A 13,854-nucleotide genomic window follows, 5' to 3' on the forward strand; every position below is an offset into this window, starting at 1 on the left:
AATAACTGAATAACACGTTGTATAACGTCAGCCAAACCATTAAAGTATCGCCATAATAGATGTTAACGTGGTGGATAAAGCCACAATAGCCAACCTAATTATGATATAATTCATGGGAAAAAGTTATATCTAGATTTTTAATTTATTTTTATAGGAAGACTAATACTAGACTAGAAACCTTTTTATAAATATAAGTTTTCTTATTTTAATTTTTTTTTAAACTTTATATAACTTTTAGGACGAAATAATGGAAAATACGTCCAACTTAAAAGTTACTTTCTAGAAGTTGAGAACCGTTTATATCCCGGTCCAGCCGTTAGAAGCCAGTCTCCATAACCATAACCACGACCTTTAAGATATTACATCACGCTAACCGCACCGATCGCTTTCAATCTCAGTAACCGGAAACCTAATCTCCGGCCAGTGTACAGCAACACATGGAGTCCAGTTCACGGATCTACACATCTCCCAGCCTCACCACACATTCTTCAAACGACATCGCCGATATTGCCGATCGAGTCGTACACGAACTTCGCACCCAAAACGACGACGTTTTCACCTTCAGCGACGACGAAGAAGAAGAAGGAGAATTCGAGTTTCCTTTATCAACCGGTGACGATCAGATCTCGTTACGGTATCCGGTGTTCGATAGAAGTTTGTTATCTGTTGATTCTCCGCTGACGGAATCTAAGCCGCCGCGGCCGTCACTCAGACAACTGCTCACCGAAGATCGTGATGATACTCCGTCGGATTTGAACGGAGTTGCTCCGGGAACGTATTGCGTATGGAAGCCGAATACAAATACGAAGAAGGAGCTGCCACGTGGCAAGCATAAGAAGAGCATCTCAGTTTCTATTGATAATAATATATCGAGACGGTGGAAGGTTCGGGATCTGCTTAAGAGAAGTCATAATAGTTATAACACCGGAAAGGAGTCGCCGGTGGTTGTTTTTCTGCCCCCGATTTAACCGAAATGTGGTAAGCCGGAAAAGAATATTCCGGCGTATAAAGCGAAGAAGAAGATTGGGAATATTCGTATTCCGCCGCATTATCAGTTCCGCCAAGGTCAGCTTGCGGGGTTTGCCAACGGAACGGCCACAAATCTCTACCGCTACTAAACGTTTAATGTATTGATTTATATTTTTCTTTTCAATTTTAGGTGCTGTTTGTTTTTCCTCAGAAGGACTTCTCCACCTCTTTTGTCTGCACTGAGAAGAGGGCGCGCAGACGTTGGGCTCTGCAGTGTGTTTGTTTTTTCGAAGACGTTTAATTAAAAAACGTCTGCGCGCCCTCTTCTCCCATAAGTGTTGGTATTATTACTTCTTTAACCTCTTCTCCCAGAAGTGATGAGCCAAGTTGCTACTGATGACTCCACCAGCAATTCTTCACTCTTCATTTTATTCTTTTCATTTGTTGTCACCATAATCTTTGTTTATGGCTGTGTTTTTCTATCGATTGCCGACATCATCGCCGATTGTTACCGGGTTTGATTTACGAACCCTAGGCAGCGATCGTGTGGTGGTGGCAGCTCTCCGATGTTGGGAAATTACGGTTGTTAAATCTAGGGTTTATGACCTCTGATTGTTACCGGATTCGGTGTGGTGGCTGTACTCCGGTGTGGGGAAGTGATGGCTTTTAAATCCACGGTTTCTGACGCCGGTTGCCGCCTCTGTCGATGTCGATTGACATTTGATTTGGGTTTTTTGGATGGTTGTTTGAAATATGAAATCAGGTTTGTGGCTGTGATGATCTAATGTTGTTCGAGTTAACATCAGCTCAGGATATGTGCCTGGCGTGGCAAAAATGCAAGATGGCAGGTACCCTTGCAGCCATGGCACTTTGAACCTTTTGCACCAATGTTTCGATAGGTCTGAGCCTCTTTATAGTGATTATTAAATCATTGATGAATTTCAAGTTTTAGTTTCTTTTGATATTTATAGATGATGGTATTTGAAGATTTTTGAGTCATATATTTCACCCGAACCATCATCGTTTATACTACTTATTTTTCTTTAATTATTTAAATTTCAGCTTATTTTAGCAGTCTGCAGATGTTAAAAAACAAACAGTCTTCTTGTTGCAGACTGCAGAGTTTTGGTCCACCTCTTCTGCTACAGATGTTGGCAGATGTGGTTTCGCAGTCTTCTGACATTTTACCTCTGAAAAACAAACAGCACCTTAATCTTATTAAAAGAGACTTTGACTTTACATGTTATTTGCGGTTTGCTTTTTATTTATTATACATTACAATTATTTGATACCAAGAGAAATCATCGTCTTTGATAAATTAATGTTAAAAACAAGCAAAGATGCATCCACAGACTAAGACGGCAGAGTTAAGGAACCAAATTTGAAACTTTTGCCTAAGAAATGATTGATCAACGTAACTTACCTTAAAATTGTCTTATTGTACACGGTGCCGTGGTGGATATTGATTGCCATATTGGTTAACTAGTCTGGTGCTCGCATGATGTAGTGGAAAACAATACTTAAAGGTTGTTAGCACACCAAACCAAGGCTAGCTCTAGCTCAACTCGAACTTCATACAGAGCCTGACTCATGTTTGTTTAATCATTTTAAATATTTGTATAACTTGAATACGTTTAATCACATTTTTATAAAACACACAAGGAAAAAAAATTAAAAATTAAGTACTATTTACATAAACTTGATGGGTCAAAGTTGTAAGTATTACTTAAACTTTGAATTGTAACAAGTTAAAAAGATAAATTGTTAGATATGTAATTATACGAAAACATGAGATTGTAAACCTTTGTGCTTTAAGAAACTTGTACATTCATGCATTAATGACTTGTACATTTTAAACCGTAGATCTGTTTTGAAAAAAAATATATATTGAAACATCGACAAAAATAAGCTCGTTTAAATAGGTATGTTTGGATTTTTGTTAACCATATTTTTGTAAACATATATGAAGAAAACCAAAAAGAATAAAGTTTGAATAAAAAATGGGTAATCATGAGATATTAAAGTTGTAACTAATTCTTAAATGTAACAAATTTATGAGTGTTCATTATTTCGGTCGAAACTATAAGACCGTTCATTAGTTTGGTTTCACGGTTAAAACCAGAGCTGACCGTAAATATAGAATTATTAATTATTTATTTATTAGTGTTAGATATGTTTTATAATATATATTAGATATAGTTAAAATATAGTTAAACAAAATTTTATTTAATATAAGTAAAATCGTCTATTACAACTTTAATTTAGTCCAATTTTCGATATGATTTTTTTGTAATATTTGTTTTTGTTATGATTTCGCCTTCTATTTATTCTAATAAGGTTTATCATTTATGTGACCAAAGCTATCTTTGTTTATATTATTATTCTCTTAAGTAACGTATTAGTTGGTGCCTAGTTTGAAGTGAATGTATAGACAGATTAATAATTCTTATTTTAAACTCAATTTATTATTGAAGTACAAACTATATCGAAACCTAATACTTGGTAGTGGTTCAACTTAGTTGGGTTTTAATTTTAAACCGTTCAGTTTCGATTTTCGGCGACAAAAAAAAAATACGTAAAGTTGGCACATGGTTTAATTTAAAACCATCAAAATCGAACCACTAACAGTTCTGCATAATTTTTTTTTTTACTTCGTAAACTATAACAATATCATACTCAAATTAAAGATAATAAAATACTCGTTTTTATAATGTCATTTAATTTAAAAAATATTAACGTATGAAAAGGTTATGAGCGTTTAAAAATAGTGGGGTAATTGGATTAAAAGTGAAAATTCAAGAATATATAAGTAAAATATCAAGGATCAATTTTGAAACTTTAAAGGATGGAAATTGTAATTATTTTAAAGAAATTTAAAATGCATATGATATTTAATGTTACAATGACGCTGTTGCCCCTATTGAATGTTGTACCTCCTATATTGAAGGTTGTAAATTATTTTAAACAAGCATCTTAATTTGCCTATATTATATATAGTATAGATAGATCATGAGGTCATTACGATATATATATATATATACATATATATATATATATATTAACTAAGCATTGCATTTGAACTTCGTTTAAATACAACCAGGTATGTGTAATTAAAAGCATGTATAAATTGTTATAACTATAACTATATTACTAATTGTCTTGTTATTAAATTTGGATGTAGTTATCAATAGGTTCTTGTTGGTACAACTTTAGTAAAACCGCAACTAAGACCATACGCTATGGGCGCTGTGGAGGGGGGAGAAGCGCGTCGTGGAGGTGCAAACACCGCGGGGGGGCACGTTGGGGTGGGCGTGGAAGGGTTTGGGGTGAAGGGGACGGCCGGCGCGGTGAGAAGGTGGGGTCCCCCCCAACGGATTTATTACCGTTATAAAAAAATCAATTTTAAATAATATAAAATACACACACACACACACACACATATATACCATTCACCTAATCTCTACAAACATCCCATTCTCCTATTTAAACTTTTTAAAACTTTCTTCCCAAATATGTCTTCCGACTTATCTTTGAGACTCGACTTCCAACCCGATATCGACGATATTTCCAATTCGGATTCAAAGGATGAAGCGATATTTAGTGCTATTCGAGAGGTTGCCCAACTCTTAGTCCAACATTGCGAAAGCTCACAGCCACTAAAAAGACGGCCTCATCTTCATTGGGATCGCGTAGGTGCTCATGATCGGTTGACGAAAGATTATTTTTCACATGATGCGAATTTTGATTCGGAACGATTTCGGCGCCGTTTTCGGATGAGTAGCCAACTATTTTTACGAATAGTTGGTGATTTAGAACGCGTTTATGCATTCTTTCAACAACGCCCGGACGCGAGAGGTAAACTAGGATATTCAACTATGCAAAAATGCACGGCGGCAATTCGTCAACTAGCGTACGGGACTGCGAGCGACACCATGGAAAAGTATTTACAGATATCGAAGATAGTGGCTCGTGAGGCGCTTCACACATTCTGCAAATGTGAGAAGTGCTATTCTAATTATTTATTTCAAAACTGTAACATTTTGAGTATGAATTTTATAAAATTTGTTAAACTTAGGTATTCCACAACTATATCATAAAAATATCTGAGGAAGCCGACTCAAAGTGACGTACAAAAAATATACGACGTGCATCAACAAAGACATGGTTTCCCCGGAATACTTGGTAGCCTCGATTGCACGCACTGGGAATGGGAAGCCTGTCCTGTTGCTTGGCATGGTCAATATCATCGGGGTGATCATGATGGCCCAATAGTTATTCTTGAGGCGGCTGCATCATTTGATCTTTGGATATGACATGCGTTTTTTGGGATGTCCGGTGCAAACAATGATGTAGTTGTGATTAATGCATCCCCTATTTTTGACCGCCTCACAGACGGAGTCTCACATGACATCTCATTTTCTACGAACGATGTCAACTACGAATACATATATTATCTAGTCGACGATATTTATCCGGAGTGGGCCACGTTGGTTCTTAGCTTTACGTGCCCAACTGACGAAAAACGTCAGTATTTCAAGAAAAAACACGAGTCGGCAAGAAAAGACATTGAAAGGGCATTCGGGGGTATTAAAGAAACGTTGGTCTATCATTAGACAACCGGCTCGTTTTCAATAAATGGATAAGTTAAGAAACATAATGTACACTTGCATTATCTTGCATAATATGATATTGGAATACTCGGGTATAGTAATTTGCCAAGGCGAGTATAACGATGAGCCAGAGCCGATCTGTACACTAAACGAAGATGAGAAACTTGCTGATTTATTAAAAACACGAAAAAAGGAAACGAATTTCAGCCTTCGATCGGATTTGGTTGAACATCTTTGGAGTAATAAGCAAGATGCCGGCAAGGGCGACGACTAAAAATTGCTGTAAATTTTTTTATATGTTTTCATATTTAATTTATTTTGTATTTTAGTATTGTTGTATTTTTTATTATTGTATTATATATTATTGTATTGGTTTTTTTGTTTTATGAAAAATAAAAAATAAAAAAAAGGTTGGGCTTCAAAACCCCCTCACCATAGAGGGGCATTATGCCCTGAGGTTTTGAAGCCCCTCAACAGTGCCACGTCAGTGCCCACATGGCGCTGATGTGGCACTGTGGAGGGCTTCGAAGCCCCCCACCATAGCAGACAACCTAAGAGCATTATTCGTACATGTTTATGGGTAAAAAGTCGTCATTCTTATTCACAAATCAATCAAACTCAATTTTTATTATCTCTCTCTTTCGTCTACCCAATCCAATCAAACCTAAACTTTCCACACTTATTAACAATCCAATTTTCATTAATTTTTATGCAATAAATATAATTTATAATTATTTTTTTAAGTGGCTAGAAATATAACAATAATAGTTTTATTTAAAAAATAAACAATTTATTATAAATTTTTTTTTAAAAAAACTATATTGATCAAACATTTAAATAAGTAATATTAATTTTATATTAAATTTTTTTTGAACTAACTCATTTTTTAATAAAATTTATACGTGTACACTCAAAAGAAAAAAAAAAACTGAATAATACTATGTTTTTAGATTTTTATAAAAACTTAATTATTAAAAGTTATTAGCAAAACTCAAGATTAGACATAAAACTAATAACTATAAAAGAATAAAGAAAAATAAATTAAAAATATACTCCACTCATATGACGACATGTAACATCAATATGGGTTGCAAACTAGTTTGTTAGTTTGTCATCAATGTTTTTTAATATACATCTAAATAGTGAGACAAATCATCATTGGTTTGGCAATGAGAGTGGTATTAGGTGGCCTTAGTAACTAGTAAAACTTCTTTAAGAACTTGTATACATTTTAGATGTTTTAATAAATATATAATAGTTTTTATAGATGTTGTAAAGTTATATAAAAAAGTATTATCTTTTTAAAAACACTTATAACGATTATAAACTATTTTATAAGTTCCACGCTTTAGTTAACAGCCTAAAATTATTGATCGGTCATGGCGATATGCAATTACATCCCAGCTTAAAGTTAACTAAAATTGTTGTCTGTCATTTTTTTTATCATACTTTATTATTCCGATCAAAAAGAAGACGTATAATAATAGCAGTTTATAAAATCAATATATAGCTATTCAAACTAATGATACAACTTTAGAATAACTGATAAGTGGCTGATTATAAGTCTGTCATTTCCTTAGAATAAATCATGATAGACATATTCATAATTATTATTTAATAAAGTTTATTAATAAATATTAAATACGTGTTTAGTTATTTTATTTGATACGGTTTTTTATAAAGTTTTCTTTATTATTAGTGATTTTAGCATACGTTGTAAAGTTCTATGTTTATTTGCCACGTATTATTTTCTTTGTTATTGCATGTTTTTAGTGAATATTTTATTACATCACGCTCTTAATAATATTATTACTTACGTGGGTATCTTTGCAAGTTAAAGTTAAATGATTTGTATTGCTGTTTCTTGTCTTGTTGGAAAGGGAGAAAAAGAGTAGAAGTGTTTTTTTTTTTTGATTTGACAAATAATACGAATTTAGTTCAAAATATTTATTTTTTTGTATATGGACCATCCATGTTTTTTAATTCTTATCAATTACATCCAAATCACTAACTCCGTTAAATTGAATCGTTAAGTCAGGGGTAGACATGTCTTTTCACTCTTTCTTTATTATATGAGCATAGTGCCAAAATCGTCCCTGAGCATAGTGCCAATTTTGTAACGATTGTCCATAAGCACATGACACTAATTAAAGTGACAGTATTTAATAAACTCATTTCATTTCACAACATCGAAAATGTCATATAACAATTATCCATAAAATAACCATAAACAAGATATCACAAAATATGACAAATTTGATATTGTTCATTTTTACTTATATCCTAAGGTCTTTGATGTCGTTTTCTTCACAATCATAAATCAACCAAGATGCAAACCTGCAACATTTCATAAAATAAAGTTTGTCAACACAAAGGTTGGTGAGCAATTCATAAGTTTAATCATATTAGTATATAACACGATAGCCACAAAACTTGCATACAAAACGATAAATAAAAATGGTAATTTAGATAATAGATATCGCTAAACACATTAGCGACACCTAGCTATAAGGGGATGCCAAATAGTCTAGGATTTTATAGTTATCGTTAATTGCATTACGTTAACGACACCTTACTATAAGGGGATGCCAAATAGTCTAGGATTTTTTAGTTCCACCAACCAAAAGCGATAAACACATAGGCATATAAGCATAGAACACTAAATCGAGCAATTATTTAGGTAAAGTATACAACTACGTTTGTGGTTTAAGATTCAAATATAAAGCATTTTGTTGAATAAGTATGAAATGTCACCCCCAAAATAAAAGATGGAAAATGGGGTATGAAGTATTCACCTTCAAGTAGTAAACTTGAAAGATGATAATTTGGAGATTTGTAGGAACGACGAGTTTAACGCACAATGCCTAAAAAGAAAAGAAGTCTTGAATTTAGAAAGGTTGTCTTGAAGGTCTTTAACCAAAATAAATGTTGAGAAATGTAAATAATTAAAGTTCAAGGTTTTAAAATGTAACTATTTAAGAATTTATAATAATAACCCTTTAAAAATGTAAGTTTGCTCGAAACCGGGTTAAAGTATCTAACCTTAGTATTTACTCAACCTATGTTAAGTAATAAGGTGGATAAAATGCAAGAATGCAAATCCCTTTGGAATAAAGATACTAAAACGGGTTTTTTTTTATCGAGTGTTCGGGTTGTCGGTTCGGATCTTGATAATTGGTCAAACCCAAAGTCAACTTTCCAAAATATTGAATGTTATGAGATAACTCAATAAAATTTAATAAGACTTTACCAAGTATGTAGTTCCATTGTTTTAGAACTAACAACGCACGTTAAGCGAGTGTTCGGTTTTGTCGGTCCAAACTTTGTTATGAGATTAAGTTGGATCCAACATTTCCAAGTACTTAAGAAAATATTTAAAAATCAATTTGTAACTATTTTTAAAGAAATATACAAGTCTTGATGGCTAAAAAAACACACTTGTGTGTCTTAAGCGAGTAAAAATCGGTTTGGTTTCCACATGTCCAAACACTAAAGAACTTGTAGAATAAAATAAAAAAAATACTTTAAGTTTTACAACCAAAAGTTAACAATAAAGTCTTTAAACAAAAGTTCGGTTTTCAGTTCGGATCGTGTTTCAGGTTAAGACCGAGGTAAGATTCTACAAACCCATAACCATAGAATTTGTAAAAATGATTTTAGAAACTTAGATCTAACAATAAGTATGTTTAAACAATTATTTAACAAAACTAGTAACAAAGTTCGGTTTACGGTTTAGAGCTATTTACGGTTAAACCGAAGCATAGACTCTTAAAAACCCATAACCATGGAACTTGTAAACATGACCAACAAACTAAAATAAGCAAGATTAATATGTATGAACAAGTTATATAGATGTATATATCAAGGACACGAAGTCCTCCATGAAGCCTTGCCTTATGAGGTCCGAAACCTCACCGGCCGGAATCGGAGAAGTAACTACCAAAGGTAAACAAGGGGTGTATATTATATATGTGTTGCACAACCATAAACGAGTATTAATAAGGCTACATAAACTAATTAAGATGAAAGACGAAAAACCTTCAAGAACACTTAAGAAGATAACCTTGAATCTTTGATGTTTGAGAGAGTTTTTTTTTTTTTTTTGAGTTGTAGCAAAGGAAAATGAAGAGGAAATGTGGTGTATATATAGGGTAATGTTGGTGGTCAAATATGGGTGTAAGACACAAGAGTTTTCATGTAAAATGAATCAAGACAAAAACACAAAACAACAAAAATAATAATAAAAAATAAATAAATAAATAAAAATAAAAATAAAGGTAGGATGTTTTCAAGACCCAACAAGTGTGAAACAATATTGTAACATAAATCCATCATTTTGATTATAACATAAGCTTCGGTTTACATAATAAACAAATACAAAAAGAATACAATCAAGACCTGAAATTGACGAATGTCACAGTATTTGTGAATTTCGTCCAAAAAATATTTTTTAGCAATTACACCCTCGATATTTCCCAACGGTTGCCAATTTTGTCCAAATTATTAACTCGGTGTAAATTCAATGTTAACTCAAGAGCGTTACTGTCGTTATACATGTTTGTCTACATTATTATTATTATCACTACACTGAGCTAAACCCTTTATATGACTAAAATAAAGAATAATAAACAAACGGATACTATTTTGGATTCAAACATAGGAATCGTGAGATGTTATATATGTCATCGAACAAACACATAATAATAATAATAATAATAATAATAATAATAATAATAATAATAATAATAATAATAATGTAAACCAACGTGTAAAATGACAGTAACACCCCTGAGTTAATGTTAAATTTAGACGAGTTAACAGTTTGGATAAAATTAGCAACGGTTGGGAAAATCGAGGGTCTAATTGCGAAAAAAAAATATTTTTGGACGAAATTCGCAAATATGACCAAACCTCAAGGACGCTTTTAGCACTTTACTCATATAATAAAGAACGAGTGAAAATACATATCTACCCCTAACTTAACGATTCAATTTAACGAGGTTAGTGATTTGGATACAATTGGCAAGAATGGAAAATGTGAATGGTCCATATGCAAAAAATAAACCTTTTGAACTAAATTCGCATTATTTGCCAAACCACAAGAACGAAAATGACACTTTAGTAAGGGAAAATATTACTTTTCATTTGTTTTTTCATTATGATATTAAAAACAATAAAGTGATTATTGTTTAATTTGTAAGGTAGTGTTTATAATAATTTAGAATAGACTTTTCTTAAATGATTAGACTCTGTGTAATGGATAGAGTTTTAATGGAAATTTTATGTTATGTGGCGCCATGTCAGTATTGGAGCTTTCTATAGAAAACAGGTGTGGCCGATGGAGTCCATCAAATCATTACTCAGTTATTGTAATTCAAATTAAATATAAATAAGATAAATGTGTGATTGATTGGAGTTTGTGAGAATAAATTTGATCGGGTTATGGATTTTTTTTTTTTGGGGGGGGGGGGGGGGATTGAACAAAGAGCCCCAACCCAAAAACCCCCATGGGCGGTGTTTTGCGGCTCTTTCACCCCTTTCAAAGCGCCCACTACACATGGTCTTAAAAAATTAGCAAAAAAATAAACTTCCTGCTGTTAAATTCCAAATTTAATATGTGTAAAATGATGTAGGAATTGGAGTCCAATGAGTGGGCTTTCTACTTGAATATGAAATAGAACTATGGGAGAAAACAGCAAATTATGTGTGTGAGCTTCATCGCTATACAAGTAATAGGTAGTAATAGGTGTTCAGGATTCCGTGATCTTGGATCATCCATATTTATATCGCAAATCGCGTATGTGTCTATGAAGAATACATCTTGTTGCATTAGCATCTACAATTCATTTTTGCTATGTAGTTTAATTGATAAGGCCTCATTGGTAGGTGGCTAGGTGCTACAAGATCTTGTAATTAGAGTCCATAGTTGTGGATTCGAATCCATTAATAAGTGTAGCATTCCTCAATTTTCAATACGTTAGGTCCAATCATGTTCCGCCTTTGGTCGGGATCAGGGCCGTCTCCGAGAATTTAAATGCCTCGGCCGAGCTAAAATGAAAAGGCCCTTAATTAGGCTATAGAGGTGCACAGAAAACCAGAACCTGGAACCGGGTTTTTTAATACCCGAATCCGTACCCGACCCTACCCTACCCGTAGGGTATGGATAGGGTATGTATTTCAATACCAAAACTCGTACCTGAACCAGACCCGATTTGTACCCGGTAATACCCGAACCGGAACCGGGTTTTTCCAATGCCCGAAACCGGGTTTCTCAAATACTCGAAATTACCCAAAAAATACCCTTAAAAAGTGCAGCCCCTTAAAAAATCCAATCTATACCAAAAAAATATCCGGAAAAAGCCCGAAAAAAACCCGAAAATAAGGTTTTTCAATACCCGAAAATAGGGTATTTAAATACCCGGTTTTAGAATACCCGGTTATATACCCGACCCCCTGAACCCGATGCATAGGGTATGGTTTTTAGAAACAATACCCGGACCCGATCCGGGTATTGCCGAAACCCGATTTTCTACCCGGTCATACACGAACCCGGTTTCATACCCAGAAACATGTATTTAAAAAACCCGATTTTGCATCTCTATCGTAGGCCCTAACGGGTAACGAAATAAAAAAACACCTGTAGGCCTAATATCTCAAATTAGTTATGGGTAAAAAAAGATTGGGCCATATATCTAATAAAAGGATTAAGATTTGTAGCTATTTTTATAAAGAAATTTTTAAAAATTATGTAAAGGTTTATATATAAAAAAATATTTTATGCCCCCAAAAATTAAGTGCCCCGGCCGATCGCCCGGGTTGACCAACCCAAGAGCCGGCAGTGGTCGGGATATGACAGTAACTATAGTACCTATTCTTTTCCCAGGAAAGTACCGTCCACCATTGGGGCTCATGAGCCTTTGGTCTTTTTGAGGTTTTTTTAAGCAGTTACGAGTTCATAATAGTGAATTCCATCATAGTTGATCAGACTTAAAAAGTGAGAATTTAATTAGCACATTTCCTATACTTCATGTTGCTCACTTCCATAGTTCCATCTATCCTAATCTCCTTTGTCTCCATCTTAACTTTAATAGTCGCTTTTTAATCATTTATTAAAAGTTGGAACACTTGAACTAGTAGATAAGTCTTCTTGCAAGGGATTTAGGTCAATTTTAGAAAGCAAGGAAAGAACTTAGACGTATTTGTAATTAAAAAAAAAAAGAAGCATTAAACAATGTTCCTCACACTGTTTTGTAAATAAAATGGTTCGTAATAAACGAATGTTTATTTTTTATTAAAACAAGATTTTCAACCCGCACGTTACCGCGAGCGGATGAGGTGATACACAAAGTGTAAGCTATACTAATTTAAATTCAAGAAAAAAAAGAACTTGTCACCAAACAATAACTATAAACTGCAGTTAGCCAAACAAAGAGAATGTTGCACAAAACACATTGGTACAAAAATGGTTTTTATGGGCGGTCAATTAAAATCTTTTGGGCGGTCCTCATCATGAAACCGCTCAAAACATGTTTGATTTATTAATTAACCAATCTAGTTGCCTAAAACAAGGAAAGAACCGCCCAAAAAAATTATTATACAACTTAATCGCTCAAAAGGTATTATTTGATGCAAACCGCTCAAAATATATGTTATATATTATATAATTTAAATTTAAATAGACCTAAATAATTGAAAGGGCTTATTTTTAAATTCCAAATCATTTTTCTCTCACGAGTTGTTTCATTATTTAATCTTTCTATCGAATTAATTCTATATAATTTATTGTTCATATATATTTAATTGTTGTTTGAGTTTTGTGTTTAATTTAGTATATTTTTATTTGTAAATAAAAACGAAAAGCTCTAGCCTTTCTATTGTTTATTCTATCAAAACGTTGATACGGACATTTTAGTTTTGTTGCTTTTATAGTTTTATTTATTATGGATTTTCTACAACCACCCCTAAATTGCTAAAAAAAATCGACTAATACGCCGCGTATTGGTGAGTTTTTCTATAAAAACCCACTAGTTTTGTCATATTATATTTTTTTCTCTTTTTTTTTCTTTTCTTTTGTTATTTATTGTTATTTATGATTATTATTAATATTATTTATTTATCAATAATATATATTATTCAAAATTTGGCAAAAGGCATTCAGCTGCAGGGCTTATTTGGGAAAATTGACATTGCGAAACGAACTTTCAATTTATTGGCTTCTTTCGTTATGAGCATCTTGAATCAGTTACAGGGCTTACTTGGGAATATTGACATTGCC

General features: G+C 33.1%; 1 protein-coding gene across 1 annotated transcript; it reads left to right on the top strand.

Moving 5' to 3' along the window:
* Window positions 1–437: 437 nt before the first annotated feature.
* Window positions 438–968, top strand: LOC143612347 (uncharacterized). The gene has a single exon (XM_077086355.1). The coding sequence runs from the start codon at window positions 438–440 to the stop codon at window positions 966–968; it is 531 nt and encodes a 176-aa protein (XP_076942470.1).
* The last annotated feature ends 12,886 nt before the right edge of the window (window positions 969–13,854 follow it).

This window comes from Bidens hawaiensis, unplaced genomic scaffold, assembly GCF_021521415.1.
Source record: "Bidens hawaiensis isolate Kalapana, Puna unplaced genomic scaffold, B.hawaiensis_p1.1 tig00034419_1, whole genome shotgun sequence".
NCBI lineage: Eukaryota > Viridiplantae > Streptophyta > Magnoliopsida > Asterales > Asteraceae > Bidens > Bidens hawaiensis.

Coding starts and splice junctions, on each gene's coding strand:
- LOC143612347 (XM_077086355.1), top strand. CDS start 438: ATGGAGTCCAGTTCACGGATCTACACATCTCCCAGCCTCACCACACAT.